Below are 16,606 nucleotides of genomic sequence, written 5' to 3'. Positions count from 1 at the left end.
CGAACGCGACGAGACCAAAAAGACAACAGGAGAAAAAGCGGACATAAACGCTCATTAAAAAATTAAAAATACTAAAAAAGTCAATTCAGCCATACATGCACTTGAAATATCCCACAAAAAAACATACAGGACCAGTCAAAAGTTGACACGACTACTCATTCAAGGGTTTTTCTTTCTTTTTACTATTTTCTATGTTGTAGAATAATAGTGAAGACATCAAAACTATGAAATAACACATATAGAATCATGGTGTAACCCCAAAAAAATTCAACAAATCATCACTCTCTTTCTTGGTCAAATAGCCCTTACACAGCCTGGAGATGTGTTGGGTCATTGTCCTGTTGAAAAACAAATGATATTTCCACTAAGCGCAAACCAGATAGGATGGTGTATTGCTGCAGAATGCTGTGGTAGCCATGCTGGTTAAGTGTGCCTTGAATTCTAAATAAATCACTGACAGGGTCACCGGCAACGCACCCCCACATCATCACATCTCCTCCTCCATGCTTCAGGGTGGGAACCACACAGATAATCCGTTCACCTACTCTGCATCTCACAAAGACATGGCGGATGGAACCAAAAATCTCAAATTTGGACTCATCAGACCAAAGGACAGATTTCCACCGATCTAATGTCCATTGCTCGTGTTTCTTGGCTCAAGCAAGCCTCTTTTTCTTATTGGTGTCCTTAAGTAGTGGTTTCTTTGCAGAAATTTGACCATGAAGGTCTGATTCATGCAGTCTCCTCTGAACAGATGATGTTGAGGTGTGTCTGTTACTTGAACTGAAGGACTTTTTTGGGCATCAATTTCTGAGGCTGGTAACTCTAATGAACTTATCCTCTGCAGCAGAGGTAACTCTGGGCCTTCTTTTCCTGTGAGGGTCCTCATGAGAGCCCGTTTCATCATAGCGCTTGATGGTTTTTGCAACTGCACTTGAAGAAACTTTCAAAGTTCTTGACATTTTCCGGATTGACTGACTTTCATGTCCTAAAGTAATGATGGACTATCATTTCTCTGTGCTTATTTGAGCTGTTCTTGCCATTATATGGACTTGGTCTTTTACAAAATATGGCTATCTTCTGTATACCACCCCTACCATGTCACAACACAACTTATTGGCTCAAATGCATTAAGAAGGAAAGAAATTCCACAAATACACTTTTAACAAGGCACACTTGTTAATTGAAATGCATTTCAGGTGACTTGTGAATCTGGTTGAGAGAATACCAAGAGTGTGCAAAGCTGTCATCAAGGCAAAGGGTGGCTACTTTGAAGAATCTCAAATATAAAATATATTTTGATTTGATTAACATGTTTTTGGTTACTACATGATTCCATATGTGTTATTTCATAGTTTTGATGTCTTCACTATTATCCTACAATGTAGAAAATAGTAAAAAAATTAAGAAAAACCCTTGAATGAGTAGGTGTGTCCAACCTTTGACTGGTGCTGTAAATTAGAATTATGAATGAATTCGATATATCGCCAAGGCCCTCCAACAGGCTGGCCTGTATTGCACGCAGCAACCTGGCAACACTTGCCACATCAGTACCTTGTGAGAGGTTGTTTTCACTCTCTGGGCATATCGCACAGAAGAAAAGAGAAGCTTTATCATCTGAAAATGTCAACAGACTTGTTTGTCTTAGCAGCTGGCTCAGTGGGAAGTAACAGGAGGACTGAAGTGAATGGTGGCAGGTTTATGTTCTGGTGAAAATGCCATTAACAGATTAATTTGTGATTCTGTCCCTTACAATCAAAGCATAGTGTGCCTATAACGCAACGCACTGCTTTTATAAATGGAAAGAATCTTTCTTTAGGGCCAAATTTGAGCAATTTTTTAAATGTTATCAATCATGATTAACTACAGAAAATCATGTGATTAATCACGATCAATTATTTTAATCATTTGACATATCATACGAAATTGATGAAGTTGTCCACAATTGTGCACAATCTTCAGGGACCAGTTTTGACTCGTTAGCGCTACTTTCAAAACTAGCATCACTTTAAATATATTGGAGCAGACAGCAATATTTCTCATTGTAATATCCTACTCAGGAGGAGCAGGACGAGTTGCCTGGTATATGTGGTACCAAATGGGTTTTAACCAATGTGGGTCTCCTGCACACCACTTTATGATGTTAGCCCACTGACCTAAAGCCTAGAAATGACCTTGCAGAGGTGACACCAGTGTTCTGGGATCAGGCAAGGTTACTGATGGAGAGCGAGAGCCTAGTTCACCGAACCCCCTCCGTTAAACACGCGCTACAATGTCACTCACTACTTTGAAGTGGATGATTAGACGCATCAGATAAATCCAATCACAGGAAGGTCAGACCTTTCGGTCCTGCACTCTATGCTACAGTACTACAGAGACGAGCTGTGTTTCGCGTTGCCAGTGGAGGGCAGATGCTACACATGCTACATGGTGACTCACCACAGTGAAGTTCTCAGTGCTGCACTACACCCTGCGGTAGTCATATCTGCCCTACACAATACAGCCTGCCGTAAGAATGTGTTAGGCCAAAGTAAGTGCCCCAGGGAGCTAACACAAGTCTCCAGGACATCCCTGAACCACTTCCACTACACATGCTTTCATTGCCAATCACCACTGTAATTGCAGGACAGCAGCTGGCTTAGCATAACAGAGAATGACTAGCTTAGCATCACAGAGAACGACTAGCTTAGCATAACAAATATTGACTAGTTAAGCATCACAGATAATTGCTAGCTAAGCATCACAGAGAAAGACTAGCTTAGCATCACTGAGAACGACTAGCTTAGCATAACAAATATTGACTAGCTAAGCATCACAGATAATTGCTAGCTTAGCATCACTGAGAACGACTAGCTTAGCATAACAGATATTGACTAGCTAAGCATCACAGATAATTGCTAGCTTAGCATCACAGAGAAAGACTAGCTTAGCATCACAGAGAACGACTAGCTTAGCATCACAGAGAACGACTAGCTTAGCATAACAGATATTGACTAGCTAAGCATCACAGATAATTGCTAGCTTAGCATCACAGAGAAAGACTAGCTTAGCATCACAGAGAAACATTAAAGGTGCTACACATAGAATTTCTCAGAATGTGTCTCCTATGCGGAAGCTAGGTGAACTGCAACAACACTAGGCTACATTCAAAACAAATCTCCACGCATTCCATTTCCTCGTAACATGTCAGAGACGCTAGCCTTTTTAGATCGGTTTTGGTCCATTGAAAATATATAATTTAAAATATATTTCATAGCGATAAGATGGTAGAATGATTCCCTACACTATTCAGTGATTGTTTTCTCACAAACTGAAATTGAGCGAACAGTGTAGAAATTTAGCAACCAGGAAATGACAAGAGTGATTTCCACATTGGCCGCTTGACCCGATTTCCACTAGATAACACAGCCACAAAGTCAAAACCGATTTCCCATTTTGACAACAGACGCCACTCCGGCGGGAGAAATCAATAAGCGAAAATCCCAGTCAATCACAACACTGGCGGGTAAGTTATACTGTGAAACACTATCATTCCACTATTACTGCAGATAAATGATGGGCATTTTCTAAAATTACAATGCAAAAATTCATAATAAAAAAAAATAAACCTAAGCATAGCACCTTTAAAACATTTGCAGTGTTTATTGTGACTTACCACAGTGAAGTCCTCAGTGCTGCACTCCACCCTGCAGTAGTAGCGTGACAGCAACTAGCTTAGCATCCCAGAGAAACTGAGCTATGGGAGCCTGTAACGGCAGTTTGCAAGTATTTATAGTCTTCACATGCACCATTGTCTCACTCACCACAGTGAAGTCCTCAGCGCTGCACTCCATCCCGCGGTAGTAGCATGACAGCAGCATGTCCTTGATGTCGTGGCCTGTCCGGTCATAGAACTCTCGCATGTTAAAGGGGCGGGGCTTGAAGTTGAGGAAGTCAGCTTTGATCTTCAGGGTCTCCAGAACGCTCTCCTCAACCAGGTGAGTGTCTCGGATCTCATACCTGAGAAAGGAACAGAGAAGGAGAGTTATAGAATCTGTTAGAAATAGGACTAGAGGTTAGGGATAGCGGTTAGGACACAGAGGAAGTTAGCTTTGGGTGGGTGTCTCATCTCATACCTGGACAGATCAGAGTGTCATAGTGTTAGGTCAGCCTCAACAATTTGCTAACCATACAGATCTTCTGTAACAACTCATACATATATACAGACTGTTTCCAAAGCCCCACTACTTTATTCATATTTTACATTATAATCCCCCATGTGCTCTAAACCTGTCTGACGGTCTGTCTGCCTTTTGCACAGTGTTTTCTGATATGGGTCATTTAAAAATTTGTAAAAAACTCAGAAGTCTCCTGGGACTCTCCTGGAAGCCACGTGTGTTTTTGAATTTTCAGAGATGTCAATACGACATCATTTTTTATGTTAATGAACACTCATGAGGCTTTTAAAAGAACATACCCTTACTATACTTTCATACATAGATTAGTTAAATCAGTGCTTTGAAGGAAAACCTCCGGGAGTCCTAATGACCAAGGAGGGATGGACGGCTGTAGGTCTATTGAGGAACAGTCATGGAACATAGCACTTGGGGTTTGTTCTGAAGAAAATATATACTTTCTATCTTACAGGGTAAAAACTGGAGAAAGAAGCATCTCAGATGAAGAGAGACTAGAGGGGGAATTCTTCAGTGACATGTGAAAATGTCAGTACAACACTCAAAGCCATGTGCTGTTAACTCATAGCATATTATCCTCTTATTAACTGCAATACCATTTAACACCCTTTTGTTCTGACCCCAACCGTACCGGCTTGGATATTTTATGGGATTCATTTGTCAGCTCAAAAGTGTGATGTTTAGTTAGTTGAAGTCAAGCAAAGGGAGCAGAAGGTCCTACACACACACACACGCACGCACGCACGCACGCACACACACACACGCACACACACACACGCACGCACGCGCACGCACACGCGCGCGCACACGCACACGTACACGCACACGCACACACACACACACACACACGCACACGCACACGCACACACACACACACACACACACAGAGCAATAGGAGATTTCCTCAAGGTGAGAATGTATCATCATTTAAGTCAGCATTCTTCTCAACAATCGTTTTGATCACTCTACCAGGCAGTACAATTTAATGAATTGCAGTGAAAGAGTCCACTTTAGTGAAAGTAAGAGGATGTTGCTAGTGCAGTAATCGATGTCAAGTGGCCGAAACAGCACTCAGAGAATGTGAACAGTGGCTAAACCATTCAGATAGTGTTATATGCTTTGGGGTTTTGCTCAATTTCATTTTCAATTTCGAGGTTGGCTCTGTTTGGGTGTGGCTTGCCCCGATTGGAATCATCCTCATTGGTCAGGATGTGTTGCACCTGTCAACTCGTTAGTCAGTCATTAGTCACTGTACAGGTGTAACCGTATTTAGGCTCTAGTTGGCATGAGAGATAGACTTCTGCTTAACTCTCCTTCTTTATGTTTGTGAACACAAAGCCTTTTATTTTGTCTCCCTGTTTGGTTTACTCCACATTTATTTTCACTCCCTAACCTAAGTTGTGGTGGGGGATTTCATTTCTTTGAGTTTATCTGTTATCAAGCTAATCTAGTGGGCGCCCATGCTGTTAAGACCCTACTCAAGTTTGCTTGGCTAGCATTCAGTAGGCACCCCATGGATGAGCTTCAGAACCAAAACAAAACCCATCTGGTTTTGTTTTGGTAGTCAGTGATTCATTTGTTAGTTCTCTTTTCATGTCGAGCAGCAATTTATTGTTGCTTATTAGGGGAATGTAACACGTGCTATTTAAAAACAAAACACTTTAAAAACCAGCTGGTATATTTGCACTGCTAAGCACACACTTTAAATACTTTTATTTTGAATTCACTATTCTCAGGATCTATACAACATATTTTAGGATTGTAGCACCAAAGGGTCTCCAGTCTCAATGTTTTGCAGAAAAGATGTCATTCCTGTAGAAAGACCCACCCACTTCCCTGTATCTACATCCATTTCCCTGTATAAAGCTCCATCCATTTCCCTGTATAAAGCTCCATCCATTTCCCTGTATAAAGCTCCATCCATTTCCCAGGATCTCCCTCCATTTCCCTGGATCTCCATCCATTTCCCTGTAGAAAGCTCCATTGATTTCCCTGGATCTCCATCCATTTCCCTGTAGAAAGCTCCATCGATTTCCCTGGATCTCCCTCCATTTCCCTGGATCTCCATCCATTTCCCTGTAGAAAGCTCCATTGATTTCCCTGGATTTCAATCCATTTCCCTGTAGAAAGCTCCATTGATTTCCCTGGATCTCCATCCATTTCCCTGTAGAAAGCTCCATCGATTTCCCTGGATCTCCCTCCATTTCCCTGGATCTCCATCCATTTCCCTGTAGAAAGCTCCATTGATTTCCCTGGATTTCAATCCATTTCCCTGTAGAAAGCTCCATCGATTTCCCTGGATCTCCATCCATTTTCCCTGGATCTCCATCCATTTCCATATATAAAGCTCCATCCATTTCCCTGGATCTCCATACATTTCCCTGGATCTCCATCCATTCCCTGTAGAAAGCGCCATCGATTTCCCTGGATCTCCATCCATTTCCCTGTAGAAAGCTCCATCGATTTCCCTGGATCTCCCTCCATTTCCCTGCATCTCCATTCATTTCCCTGTAGAAAGCCCCATCCATTTCCCTGGATCTCCATCCATTTCCTTGTAGAAAGCTCCATTGATTTCCCTGGATCTCCATCCATTTCCCTGTAGAAAGCTCCATAAATTTCCCTGGATCTCCATCCATTTTCCCTGGATCTCCATACATTCCCATGTATAAAGCTCCATCCATTTCCCTGGATCTCCATCCATTTCCCTGTATAAAGCTCCATCCATTTCCCTGGATCTCCATCCATTTCCCTGTAGAAAGCTCCATTGATTTCCCTGGATCTCCAACCATTTCCTGGTAGAAAGCTCCATTGATTTACCTGGATCTCCATCCATTTCCCTGTAGAAAGCTCCATCGATTTCCCTGGATCTCCCTCCATTTCCGTGGATCTCCATCCATTTCCTTGTAGAAAGCTCCATTGATTTCCCTGGATCTCCATCCATTTCCCTGTAGAAAGCTCCATCGATTTCCCTGGATCTCCATCCATTTTCCCTAGATCTCCATCCATTTCCATATATAAAGCTCCATCCATTTCCCTGGATCTCCAAACATTTCCCTGGATCTCCATCGATTTCCCTGGATCTCCCTCCATTTCCCTGCATCTCCATCCATTTCCCTGTAGAAAGCCCCATCCATTTCCCTGGATCTCCATCCATTTCCCTGTAGAAAGCCCCATCGATTTCCCTGGAACTCCATCCATTTCCCTGTAGAAAGCTCCATCCATTTCCCTGGATCTCCCTCCATTTCCCTGCATCACCATCCATTTCCCTGTAGAAAGCCCCATCGATTTCCCTGGATCTCCATACATTTCCCTGTAGAAAGCACCATCCATTTCCCTGGATCTCCATCCATTTCCCTGTAGAAAACTCCATCCATTTCCCCGGATCTCCATTCATCTCCCTGTAGAAAGCTCCGTCCATTTCCCTGGATCTCCAGAGGAGACAAAGTTTGTTTTCTCCAGGAGCAGTTTAGAGTCTGAAATTGTTTCCATTCATGTTGCGACAGTCAATGTTCACTCAGAGAAATCCGTCCAGGAACTGGGAATGGATCGTGAATGCTCAATTGCTGCTGGTAGATCCAGCCACTGAGTAGAGCTTGTTTGAAAGCCAATTTTAGCGTTTTCGACAAGGCACATCTATACCAAAAGTGTCCAAAAAAATCCAACCTTTACTCCATTGACGGAGGCAGTTACAACGCATGTGCTTAAACTATGTTTACAAAGCAGCTGGTATAATTTTGGTACTAAGCACGCACACACACACACTTCAATGTAATTAAATAAAGGTGAAATAAAAATAAAATTGCGGATACCACTGTCCACAAGCTACTCTAGGTATCACCGTAACCCAAGATCCTCCCACCTTTCAAAGGTATCAGTATGAGGCCTGCCTGTCCTCCTGCCACTACCAACCCCCAACACCTTTGTTCACACACACAGCTACTAATTAACCTTCATTAACACTTGCCTGGGATATGTGGTACCAAATGGGTTTGAACCAATGTGTTTCTCCTGCACACCAATATACGGTGTTAGCCCACTGACCTAAAGCCTAGAAATGACCTTGTAGAGGTGACACCAGTGTTCTGGGGTCAGGCAAGGTTACTGATGGAGAGCAAGAGCCTAGTTCACCGAACCACCTCCGTTAAACACGCGCTACAATTTCACTCACTACTTTGAAGTGGATGATTAGACACATCAGATAAATCCAATCACAGGAAGGTCAAACCTTTCGGTCCTCTATGCTACAGTACTACAGAGACGAGCTGTGTTTCACGTAGCCAGTGGAGGGCAGATAGCTTAGCATCACAGAGTCTCGACCAGACACACACAGGTACTAATAACCCTTCATTAACCCTAGCATCCCCACCCACCAGGTAGGCGGTCCATTTCAAAGCCATAATAACAATTAGTAAATACAAACATCCACATAAAAAGTGGCAAATGCCAATACACAATAAGAATTATCATACAGAATTGCGTATATTTGTGTTTGGATCCCGGAAGGAACAGATAACACAACAAAACCTCCTCAAGAAGACTGGTTAAAGTGAATAAGGACGACAATTGTATGGCACTCAGGTGACATAATTATTTCACATGCAAAATCCACTGAGATATCATAAAAGCAATTTTGTGGGTGAACTTCAATTATGTAAAAGCACCGAAGTGAAAATAGATATACGTGATTAAATGCAGAAAACATTAGAAAATGTTCTTAATACAGTGTTTTAGAGAGTTTATCCCGGTTTCCTGTGTTCAAGAATTTAAATTGTGGAATCATTCCCACAAAGCAACATTATAAAACCATTATTTCAACAAAACAATCATTACAATGACTGAACGCTCTCTCTCTATCTATGATCTCATTTCAACTACTGTACCAGCGCTAACGTTTTCAACAGTCTGAAGTCTTATTTCACTCTTGTAATGGGTGATTCATTGTTGTTCATGGGTATCATTTGATGTTATTCAGACAGAGCATCTGTTACAGTTTGGTTATACTTCTTCTCCCTTTTCTTTGTGTAGATTCGTCATATTTCAGAGTAATAGTCATATTTCAGAGTAATAGTCATATTTCAGAGTAATAGTCATATTTCAGAGTAATAGTCATATTTCAGAGTAATAGTCATAATTCACAGCAATAGTCATATTTCAGAGTAAATCAAATCAAATCAAATGTATTTATATAGCCCTTCGTACATCAGCTGATATCTCAAAGAGCTGTACAGAAACCCAGCCTAAAACCTTAAACAGCAAGCAATGCAGGTGTAGAAGCACGGTGGCTAGGAAAAACTCCCTAGAAAGGCCAAAACCTAGGAAGGAACCTAGAGAGGAAACAGGCTATGAGGGGTGGCCAGTCCTCTTCTGGCTGTGCCGGGTAGAGATTATAACAGAACGTGGCCATAGTAATAGTCATATTAATAATAGTCCAATTTCAGAGTAATAAAGTCATATTTCAGAGTAATAAAGTCATATTTCAGAGTAATAAAGTCATATTTCAGAGTAATAATAGTCATATTTCAGAGTAATAAAGTCATATTTCAGAGTAATAATGTCATATTTCAGAGTAATAATGTCATATTTCAGAGTAATAAAGTCATATTTCAGAGTAATAATAGTCATATTTCAGAATAATAAAGTCATATTTCAGAGTAATAAAGTCATATTTCAGAGTAATAATGTCATATTTCAGAGTAATAATGTCATATTTCAGAGTAATAAAGTCATATTTCAGAGTAATAATAGTCATATTTCAGAATAATAAAGTCATATTTCAGAGTAATAAAGTCATATTTCAGAGTAATCTGTTTGCACTACAGCATAACAGAGAATTATGTCACATCATAGTTTAATCAAGTAATTACATGTCATGTACAGTATATCATATATAGAAACTAATTCAAGTGCAGGAGTGTGCGTATACCACATAGGTTGCAAACAATGCAACGAGTTGATAAATTCCTGTTGGTTCATTTACTGCAATTCTTAGAGATAACTTCAAAGTTCAGTTGTTATGAGCAGGGATGAAAATTAAGCTAGCCCGCTAGCCTGTGGCTAGTAAAACATAACGTGTCCAACTATCCCACTGGCTATTGAAATGTTGTATTTTAAAATATTGCATGGCACAGATTTTGGACCCAGTCTACTAGCCTGGGTGGCCAGTGCCCAAAATCCGTAAAGCGACAATATATATAAATAGTACAATGATTATTTACAAAATGGCTGGTTGTTTTGTCACATAAACTGACATTAGGCGAACTAATAGAAATTTTAGCAAGCAGGAAATGTCAGCGTAATTTCTGCATAGTGTATCTTTAAGTTCCATCCCTGGTTCCGTGTTGCCAACTTAGTGACTTTGTCGCTGTATTTAGCGAGTATCAGACCCCTCTAGCATTTTCAAAAGAGGGACTAGCGACAAATCTAGCGACTTTTTCTGGTGTTATTGGAGACTTTTGGAGACTTTGACGTGAAAGCACGTATCGTTCTTACTCTTCTCAATGAGCAGCGGGTGCTGCCGTGGGTCCCACCCCCGACCCAAAGCACTCACAGGCAGCCCAGTCCTCGCGCAGCATTGCCTCCCAGCTGCAGTCAGAGCAGGAGATGTTCACCCCTCCACGTCCAGACTGCAAATGAATCGCGCATGCGGGAAGCAGCCGCTGGCTAATCCCGCCCTGGCTTATATAAAAAAAAAAAATTGGCTTACATTTAGGGCAGGATGTAAATCTAAAAAAATTAAATAAAAAAATTAAATAAAAAATTAAATAAAATGAAAAAATAAGTCACTCCGCCAGTGTCTCTTTTTGGGTCACTTTTGCCGGTCCCAAGCCCAGAGGAGAGTTGGAATTGAGACATAAAAAACAAACAAGAATCGACAGTTGAACGTGCGTTGAAGATGTCGTTCCCATAGCAACGATTAAAACATTCCCTAACCAGAAACCGTGGATTGATGGCAGCATTCGTGTGAAACTGAAAGCGCGAACCACTGCTTTTAATCAGGGCAAGGTGTCTGGTAACATGACCGAATACAAACAGTGCAGCTATTCCCTCCGCAAGGCTATCAAACAAGCTAAGCGCCAGTACAGAGACAAAGTAGAATCTCAATTGAACGGCTCAGACACAAGAGGCATGTGGCAGGGTCTACAGTCAATCACGGACTACAGGAAGAAATCCAGCCCAGTCACGGACCAGGATGTCTTGCTCCCAGGCAGACTAAATAACTTTTTTGCCCGCTTTGAGGACAATACTGTGCCACTGACACGGCCTGCAACGAAAACATGCGGTCTCTCCTTCACTGCAGCCGAGGTGAGTAAGACATTTAAACGTGTTAACCCTCGCAAGGCTGCAGGCCCAGACGGCATCCCCAGCCGCGCCCTCAGAGCATGCGCAGACCAGCTGGCCGGTGTGTTTACGGACATATTCAATCAATCCCTATACCAGTCTGCTGTTCCCACATTCTTCAAGAGGGCCACCATTGTTCCTGTTCCCAAGAAAGCTAAGGTAACTGAGCTAAACGACTACCGCCCCGTAGCACTCACATCCGTCATCATGAAGTGCTTTGAGAGACTAGTCAAGGACCATATCACCTCCACCCTACCTGACACCCTAGACCCACTCCAATTTGCTTACCGCCCAAATAGGTCCACAGACGATGCAATCTCAACCACACTGCACACTGCCCTAACCCATCTGGACAAGAGGAATACCTATGTGAGAATGCTGTTCATCGACTACAGCTCGGCATTCAACACCATAGTACCCTCCAAGCTCGTCATCAAGCTCGAGACCCTGGGTCTCGACCCCGCCCTGTGCAACTGGGTACTGGACTTCCTGACGGGCCGCCCCCAGGTGGTGAGGGTAGGCAACGACATCTCCACCCCTCTGATCCTCAACACTGGGGCCCCACAAGGGTGCGTTCTGAGCCCTCTCCTGTACTCCCTGTTTACCCACGACTGCGTGGCCACGCACGCCTCCAACTCAATCATCAAGTTTGCGTACGACACAACAGTGGTAGGCTTGATTACCAACAACGACGAGACGGCCTACAGGGAGGAGGTGCGGGCCCTCGGAGTGTGGTGTCAGGAAAATAACCTCACACTCAACGTCAACAAAACTAAGGAGATGATTGTGGACTTCAGGAAACAGCAGAGGGAACACCCCCCTATCCACATCGATGGAACAGTAGTGGAGAGGGTAGCAAGTTTTAAGTTCCTTGGCATACACATGTAGAGAAATGCTATTTCTTATGCAGGTGACCAAACTATTGTTGATAAAGGGCTACAACTCAAAGTAGAGCCTGTGGGGTCCCCTACAGGATAGCTCCCGCATTACACTAATGGCCAAAACCAGCGCACACACACATAATCTCCTTTGTAGCTGAACATTGTGCCCGAAGAGGATTCTACGATGACGGACAGACAACTGAGCCAATGGCGGAAGACTACAGACTACACCCCAGCTGAACCAATCCAAAGATCCGATCTTCCAGAATCAACCTACTTTCTATTCTATATATTAGTGGTGTACTGATTGTAACGGTCTCTTCTTCGTCTGCAGTTCCGTACGAACCAGCGGGAGAGCCGTAATTACGCTGTTCTAGATATCTTCACTCTGAATAAACTGTAGCTTGTCATACAATTTACCACCTTGTCTGAATCGATCCTTGACCGACTCGCCCGTCTACATATCCAATTTCTAACAGAAATGGTAGGCAGAGGATAGTTTACTAACGATCCAGTCGAAGTGAGTTGATTTGGGTGTGGGGGGGGCGAGTTGGTGAAAGGACGGTTCAAATAAATAAATAAAATAAAAAGACGGGTGAAGACTTTCGGGGGAGGGCAACAATTCTGCTCAACTCGGAAAACTGATTTCAAGGTGCACCATAAAAAATAAGGTAAGCAAAAGCCTGTTAAATCAAACTTTGCATATTGTCGTATAGTCTGTCCAAATTTTGATCAGTTTTTCAGAATAAGTATGAATTCTTGTGTAAATTTATAATTTGCTGACGAGTCGAAATAACAGTGTATGTGAACATATGTAGTAACGAACCGGCGACGGCCGGTGTGATATAAATCATTGATGAGATATCAGTAAGGGGATAGCTAATTACTATTCATTAAATCTGGCGCCGAGGGGACAAATTGTAATTTTGGGACCCGTGACCCGGTCAGCACAGTCTGCTAGCTTTCAATGATGAGTGATCACTGTTTTGTCTGAATAGTTCCGATAGGGGTCGGGAATAGAGATCAGTAAGGGGGTAGTTAATTACTATTCATCAAATCTGGCGCCGAGGGGATAAATTGTAATTTTATCCCGTGACCCGGTACGGCTCAGTCTGATAGAGATTCACCGATAGGGGTCGGACATGTGTAATAATTCTGATAGGGGTCAGCTCGATAGGGATCAGGAATAGAGATCAGTAGGGGATAGCTAATTACTATTCATTAAATCTGGCGCCGAGGGGAAAAATTGTAATTTTGGGACCCGTGACCCAGTCAGCACAGTCTGATATAAATTCACTGATAAGGATCGGCTTTCAGGGGTCAGAGATATAACGTGTTGTTTTGTCTTGTTTTGTCTATTTGTAACTGTTTATGTTATGTTAAAATGCAATGTGGTTGTAATTGTTTCCATTAAGATTGTTGGTGGTTAGATAGAGGGAGAGAGAGAGAATTATAATAAGGGATATTGGATAAATCCGAAACTTCTATATTGTATGTACCTATGTTAATAGGTACATGTATAAATGTATAATCAGGAACGAAATGAGTGATGTATAATTGAAATAATATCTGAATATAATATTTAAATATTGAGACTAAATAGTCGAATAGATCCCTTGGTTGTGTGCTCCACAAATGCTATACCAGCCCATGCGTTTTTTTCTCAACCTGAATATACGAAGGAGAAGCTCTGAGATAAGGCAGAGTACGAGCAGTAGTGTCTCTTCGAATACATCGTGGGTATTAATCAACGTCGGGCGAAGTATATGCTAACTATATTCAGATAAAAGGAGAGAATTTCGATTAAAACTACGATTAAATTCCGATTGAATTCAATTAAACTACGTTTAAAGCAAATTCACAATGGCGAACCCCAATACTCCAAAGCTGAGGTTTAATGAGTTCCTAGAACAAAAAATTGAATATAGATCCGGGGGACAGGAACAATGGAAGCCTATAAAGAAAGTATGGGAGGGATTGAAGTTAAGATGGACACAAGCAGGTTATCTAGGGGGGGGGCCGCCAACAGGGGCCCAGCTGAAAATGATGGAATGTGAGTTGAGAGGGACGTTACAGGAGGCCAGAGACAAGGAAGTAGAAAAGAACAAAAATCACGTATTTAAGAAAAAAGGGACTAAACAGAGAGAAAGGGCAGAAGTGGAACTGAAGATAGGAACTTGGGCCATCGAAAAGGTGCTAAGAGCACAACTGAATAAAAAAACGGAAATGATGGGGGTGGCCACTCCCTCACAAGGGGAAGATGAGCAGACGGACCACCACCAGGAGATGGCGCCAAATCCATTTCCCTCTGCCCTGCCAACACATGTGCCCTCAACGACCCGACCCCTTTACCCAGTCCTCTCAAATTTGCCTCCACCTTATACTGATAAGGGGAAAAGGGCCGGGCCCGCGTCGACACAGGCCCCTGTGTTCCTTGTAAAAGAAGGAGTACTCCAAGGGGATACGTTGATCACAGGGGGCCACCTGGAGTGTGAAGAATTAAAGCCTGGCCCACAGGGTTGCTCCACACCAGGGGGTGCACAAAGGTGCACACCAGGGCCATCTGACATGCATGCCCCTCGATCTATGCGAGAACAGCTCCGCCCCAGTGGCCACACGAGGAATCCATTCATAGATGGAGCAGGGGGCAACGGGAGCAGCTTGAAGTCAGAGGGGAGGGGAACCCCCACCTTCTGCACATCCAGTGTGTACAGAGAACATAGAGGGGAACCAAGGAGCGATATTAGTAAGGAGTATTTCACAAGTGGCCGCCGACAAGAAGAAAATTTAATGTCTTTCAGCGAACCGGAAGAACAGGAAGGAGATGATATGGAACCACAAGAGGAGACAGAGGAAGACGTTCCCCTCACGGCTGCAGGTGTATGGGAGGCAGAAAGCCAACTGAAACTCATGGAAGAAGTCGCAGAAGAAACGGGTGAAATAGTCCTGATACAAGGAGTTTTTAAGGGAAAATCAACCCCGTTGAAACGGCAGTAAGACGGTCGAGGCGCATCATAGCCAGACAAAGGAGAGGAGGAGAAGAAGAAGCCCAAAGACAACATGGGCCGTATCAAATGCCACTCAGGATGGACGAAACAACGCACCGAGAGGAATACGTTGCCTGGAAGATGCACGATTTAACGGCCCTGATGGAACAGCTCCCGAGCTTACATGGGGGTGCCTCAGCCTGGCTGCTTCAGCTTCAGTCCCTAACTTCCGGGGTCCGGCTTGCCTTGGGGGACATGAAGGCCTTATTGGCTAGGTCAACCGACTACACGACCATGAATGCCCTAATAAACACAGCAGGACTGGGAAAATTGGGGTCAGCAACAGAACCTGAGAAATACAGAGTATCACTGTGGAATGAGCTCAGAAGGGCATATCCCACCGAGAAAAATTATGCAACCCTTACCTCTTTTGCCATGGAAGACGGGGAGCAGGCAGCTCAATACCTAGATAGGGCCAAGACCACCTGGAGGTCAGTCCACATTGAACCCCATGACCAGAGCGGAACCACTCTCAGCATGTGGAAGGAGATGGTGGTGAATGGGACACCCATAGAAGTGAAAACCAAGCTTAGGGCCACAGTGGGGCTGATGGCCTTGCCCACTGCCCAATTCAACTCCCATGTACACCATCACATCTCTCAATACAACAAAGACAAAGGCACGGCTGATTCACAAGTTCAGTCGCTGCAACTCCAACTGCTCAAATTACAATTGAATGAGGCCCAAAAGACTGCAAAGCCAAAAAAGCAAATGGTGGCGGAGGAACCCACTGATATAGCCAAGATTGTGACTCAGACCATTAACCAGATGTTGGTGGCCGCTCCAGCACCACCGACCCCCGCACAGGCACCGGTCGTATACGCCACCCCTCCAAATCCAGGAGCCAACTACGGATATGAGGGTTACACCCAGCCTGGATTTTCTAACCCATCTGGACCGACATGGGGGGGACCGCCGCAAGCTAGAAGAAATTGCTACAATTGCTACCAAGAAGGGCATTATGCAAGGATCTGCCCTGCTCCCCTCTCACAGCAGCGCCAGTCATACTTGGCCTACAGAGGGAGGAGAGGTGGACAACGGGGAAGAGGGGCCCCAAGGTACCCAGCCCCTGCCCAGGGATATCCACCAGCCCCTGCCCAGGGATATCCACCAGCCCCTACCCAGGGATATCATCCAGCCTACAACCCAGCGCCCCCTACCGGTCCCA

At 43.6% G+C, this 16,606-nt stretch overlaps 1 protein-coding gene across 1 annotated transcript in view; it reads right to left on the bottom strand.

Moving 5' to 3' along the window:
* The window catches only part of LOC109879093 (acid-sensing ion channel 1), a 345,520-nt gene that overhangs the window by 311,141 nt on the left and 17,773 nt on the right, over window positions 1–16,606 (bottom strand). The window contains exon 2 of the mRNA XM_031825723.1: window positions 3,804–3,999. Within this exon, the coding sequence (XP_031681583.1) occupies window positions 3,804–3,999 (196 nt within the window). The remainder of the gene's footprint in view (window positions 1–3,803; window positions 4,000–16,606) is intronic.

The sequence above is a fragment of the Oncorhynchus kisutch genome, linkage group LG5 (genome assembly GCF_002021735.2).
Source record: "Oncorhynchus kisutch isolate 150728-3 linkage group LG5, Okis_V2, whole genome shotgun sequence".
In the NCBI taxonomy this organism is placed as follows: domain Eukaryota; kingdom Metazoa; phylum Chordata; class Actinopteri; order Salmoniformes; family Salmonidae; genus Oncorhynchus; species Oncorhynchus kisutch.
Note: the sequence above shows the minus strand (reverse complement) of the source record. Positions and strands in the feature narration are given on the sequence as shown.